This window comes from Rhagoletis pomonella, unplaced genomic scaffold (assembly GCF_013731165.1).
Source record: "Rhagoletis pomonella isolate Grant_MI unplaced genomic scaffold, Rhpom_1.0 Rhpom_scaffold_00007, whole genome shotgun sequence".
NCBI lineage: Eukaryota > Metazoa > Arthropoda > Insecta > Diptera > Tephritidae > Rhagoletis > Rhagoletis pomonella.
Window position 1 is genome coordinate 19,676,560 of NW_023458561.1, and position 4,663 is coordinate 19,681,222.

The 4,663-nt window shown below is 34.1% G+C and overlaps 1 protein-coding gene across 1 annotated transcript in view; it reads right to left on the reverse strand.

The window, feature by feature from the left end:
* LOC118742417 (diuretic hormone receptor) overlaps positions 1-4,663 on the reverse strand; it is a 47,630-nt gene that overhangs the window by 39,512 nt on the left and 3,455 nt on the right. The window contains exon 2 of the mRNA XM_036474480.1: positions 2,216-2,414. Coding sequence (XP_036330373.1) covers positions 2,216-2,414 — 199 coding nt within the window. The remainder of the gene's footprint in view (positions 1-2,215; positions 2,415-4,663) is intronic.

Genomic DNA, 4,663 nt, shown 5'->3' on the forward strand with positions numbered 1-4,663 from the left:
TTACTAAAGCCTGTTGTGTTACAAAAAAAAAATCAAATTACTAATGAGGAAAATCGATGGATAAACAAGAAATAATGAGTGGTCGAATGAAAATACGAAAAGATATTTTGTATGAAAAATGAGCAGGAACGAAAGTTACTTATACGTACGGTGACCATCCGTTCTGTTTTTTGCAGGACCGTACTGTTTTTCAAAGGTCGGTCCTGCGTAGTTTTTCAAACCTGAAAAATCTGAAAATGTACTGATTTTTTCCAAGTGTCCTGCATTTGTCCCGCATTATCGGACAGTGGATGGATTTTTTCAAAGAAGTGTGTTTTGGTACTTTTCGTAGCTTTTCTTCAATATCTCATGAAAAGATCTCCAAATCAACGTAAGCGACTTACAGCTCGAAGGGTATTGATGTGCCTCTTGTGGCGACTTCAATGAAAATTATTAGTGCTACATGCGACCATTTGCATTTTGTCGTCAAAGTCGAAAAAAGTGAGAGTTTCATTTGATTATTTTTTTCATTATTTTAAAAATTCGATAAAGAAGGTATATTATTACAGTAAATTTTGAGCCAAAGATAATGAAAATCGGATTAGAAAAGTAGATACTATGGAGCGCAATCTGCACAAATTATATATTTTTGTAAAGGGCACTTTGTAACTCGTCGTTTATGTCTTTTTGCGACTTTTGACAAATAACTGCGAAAAGTACCAAAAAACAAAAAAGAAGGGTATTCTTTTCTTTTTGAACTACTAAAAATTTGCCTATAAAATAATCTTTTAAAGATTTTCACTTTTCGTGTAAGCTATTGTAATTATAATATGTTTTACTATATGTATTTATAAATATTAATGTAAAAAAAGATTAATATCGATGAAGAAAACGTGATTCATTGTTAAAGTTTAAAATATATTAAGAATTTTGAATCATAAATACTCTTTTGATATTTTTATACTACGTAAATATATGTGGGTATATTTTTGAAAAATTGTCCTTCATTTTGAATCCATATTTATGGTCACCGTACTTATACGCCACGTACACCTGAGTAACTCGCTTTTCTGCTCATATTTCATACAAAAAATCTTTGCGCATTTTCCTTTGACAACTCATTATTTCTTATTTATCCATCGGTTTTTTTTTCTTCAGTATCTTTATTCTTTTTTTTTGTAGCAGAACAGAACAGAACCTTTTACTATTTTAGTTTTTCTTATGTTAAAGTTTGATTTTTTTCATATTTTCGTTAAAAAATTAAAAAATTGGAATGATTTATTTATTTGTCTGAAAGCCTATCGGAAAGTGATGTATATACGCGTTTTATTAGCTTTCATTTGCCGTATCTTATATTAAGATTGTTGAATTGGTTCGTAAGATATATGTACGTGATTAAAAGGAACACTTTTTTTTTAAATATCTATACTTTGATTTACAGATGTCCTAAGATTACCTTCTATGTGAATTAATGACGCTCGAGCTCTGAAAGTGGTAGCAGAGGAAGAGGGAGGCCAACAACAACAATGCGTGCCATTTTACTATCCCATAACTAAAGGGACCGGTTGAGAAAAATAACTTATTCCACCAATTATCTTGGTCTACTTATCTATTAGAAAGGGGTTTCCTATCCAACCAATTTAACTATAAAACAGCGAAATCGGGGACAATGTGCAAAGATGAAAGGAATGTAACAAGTTGACCACCTGTGACCACTGTAAAAATTTGGATAGGTGTTTATATCTGCAAGTTTTTGCAAAGTTTTCGTTCTTCAGTTTATTTTCCCATCTCTGCGAAATTTATTTGTTAGAAATTTTGTTATGGAGAATATGGGAACAAAACTTGAGAATAAAAAAATAAAAGTGACACAATCTCAATATTCAATAAAACTTCTGTGCGGTTTTTAACTGGTGTATAGTATACACTGTATACACAAATTCATAGTAAATAAACGATTTAAGTTAGAAAAACAAGTTTTGTAAGTGGTGTGTTTTTAGTTATTCCTTTATTTCTTCATCAAAACGTTTTATTAGTAAATAATGGACCTAGGACCTACTCTTTTTTTTGTAAGAATATCGAAACTATGTCTATCGGATTAATATTTCTCTTGCTGAAATACCCCATGCTGGCCCCATACCACTGGCCTCACATGAAAATTTTGATTTTATCTCTTGTAAAAATTCTTTGTAAGCGTTTCCGCGTCTCCTTTTAAATTTTATATGCATTCAATACTCACTTGAAATATACAAACACAATAATTGCCAACGTCAGTGATACTAAGCTGATGGTGTAGCCAATGTAGTAAATTATCGTTGGCAATTCGACAATTGGCTCGAATTCAGGTACAGTTGAGGGGGCGGGTAGATGCATGCATAAATCATAATTAGTGTACTTCTCCCATGTGCCGTTCGCATGGCAGTATCGCGTCGCATTTTCTAAAAAAAAATGTAAATACAATCTTTTTTGCGAAGTCGGTGTAATATTGCTCACTAATATATATAGGTACATATGTATTTATAAGCATATATTTATTTATTTATTTATTTATTTATGTCTAATAACAGAATGTTCTAACAGACATTAAGAGTATAATTAAATATAACAAATCAGTCTTAATATTATTTAATATTACTACTTAAAAGTTGCATTTATAAGGTTACAAGAAATACAGATATTGGGCAGATATTATTGACCGGACATAAGGTAATTTTCCAAATATAATGCGGTTGTACTAGGATTGGTAAAATCCATGTCTAACAAATTTGAGAAATAGTTGTAGTCCGATAAGGTTCTGTTTATTGGCGCGTTTGCACCATAAGCCGTTCTGCTTAACCCAACCTTGAAGACATCAAAGCGACGCAAATTACGACTCGGAACGTAAAAATGGATTCTCTCAAGTAAGGACGCATTTGACAGTAGTCGATAATGCAGAATTTGTTTCGGAAGCAATAGTATGAGCTGTGTTATTGTCATGCTTGCTTGTTGACATTCTTCCACCATCTGCAAGAGTCGGACGACTAGCAGCAGAGTTAAGCATAGATACGCCGCGATTAACCGACGGGTTTTCAGAAGGCGCAGCAACTAACTGCGACGAATTTGGAAGCGGCGAGAACATAAGCAATTCGACATCCGAAGATCGGCAACCATTTAAGCCGCTATTATTGTTGTGAGCGATTACATCAATAACAGCACGTTTCAGGGCACTTACTTCAGTAGTTAAAGCATCAACACTAGTGGCATTGTTGTTGCCATTTGAAGATAATAGAATGACTTGGCTTTTTACTAAGTCTATCTGGGTGGTTAATGCTCCAATCTTCACTTCGAAAGCCGCCATAATCGATTCCAAGACTATTTTCTGAGTGGCAAGGATCGACTCAAGAATATTGCAAATTTTGTCCGGAGCATCAACACAGTCACGACACAGGTAACCAATATGCCGGTTGGCTGCAAACAACCTCACGTCATATTCCCTGATAGGACCTTCACAACAGGCCCTATGAAAGCGCTTTTTACAAAAGCCATTACACGGCACAACTGAAGAATCACTCCTTGAAAACATTTTAGTGCACTTTCCACAAAAGGCAGCCATATTTAAAATATGTATGTGTCTTTAAATATTTGTAACATGAAGAAAGAAAGCAGAGCAAAATTAGAGAGTAGTCAAAAACACGTCTACACTCGATGACACTCACACACTATTATTATTATATAAATAGCCCAGTCGGCAAAAGCCGAAAAATGCCTTCTAGGAGCATCTAGCTCTGATCTTTTGAATTCATAAGCTTCCGTACTCGATTCTTAACTCCCTTTGCATGCATACATTTGTAATGACCAGAGTTTCTGATTAGCTTCCATTAGAAAGGGAAGATTTATTTGGAATAATAATAATGACGTAGTGTAGATTAAGCCTTGCTCGAGACACGCATCTACTAGAGTTACTCATACGCCACGTATCCACACATTTCAACAAACTTAATAAATGGCAATTGGTTTCGCGAAAGTGATTGGTTGACAATTTTTTCCTCTAAAATCTTAATAAATCTTAATACGATGAATGAAAAGCACACCCTCGGTGACATTAGCAGCACTGCTCCAAATGCCAATAGCTTTTTAAATATGTAGTCCAAAATATTTCCTGAGATTTCTTAATTTTCAGAATAAGACGGTATGCTTTTTATCAGTTAGAAAATTATTTGGACCTTTACAGCCAGATTGTCTGGTATATTTGGTAAAATACCTTTTCGGCAAGTGTCGCGTGGCAGCGCTATTGAAAGATCTTCCACCGTCTTTTCTTTTGCCGGCTGGGGCATAAATATCTCGAGCTCAGCTTTTAAACTAATATTTATGCAGGTTATTTCTGCAGGACTAACCTACAGCTTAAATCATCAGACTACCAGAACAAAATACGAGGAACCAAATCCACCCTGCTGCGGTACACCAAATCATATGTTGAGAGAAATATATTAAGCTAACGTAACTGAATTTGCGTTTGTTACACTTTGGGGAAAAAACGATCGAACTTCAAAACACTCGAAACTATCAATATACACACAAAACTATGGACCAAATATAGGAATGCAGTGCGTAAATGAGAAAGTAAAAAAATATATCTTGAGGCATATTGTAACGCGTTACTTCATCGATAAAGAAAGTAATCGCTTACCAAAAAAATAAAAGTTTTTGC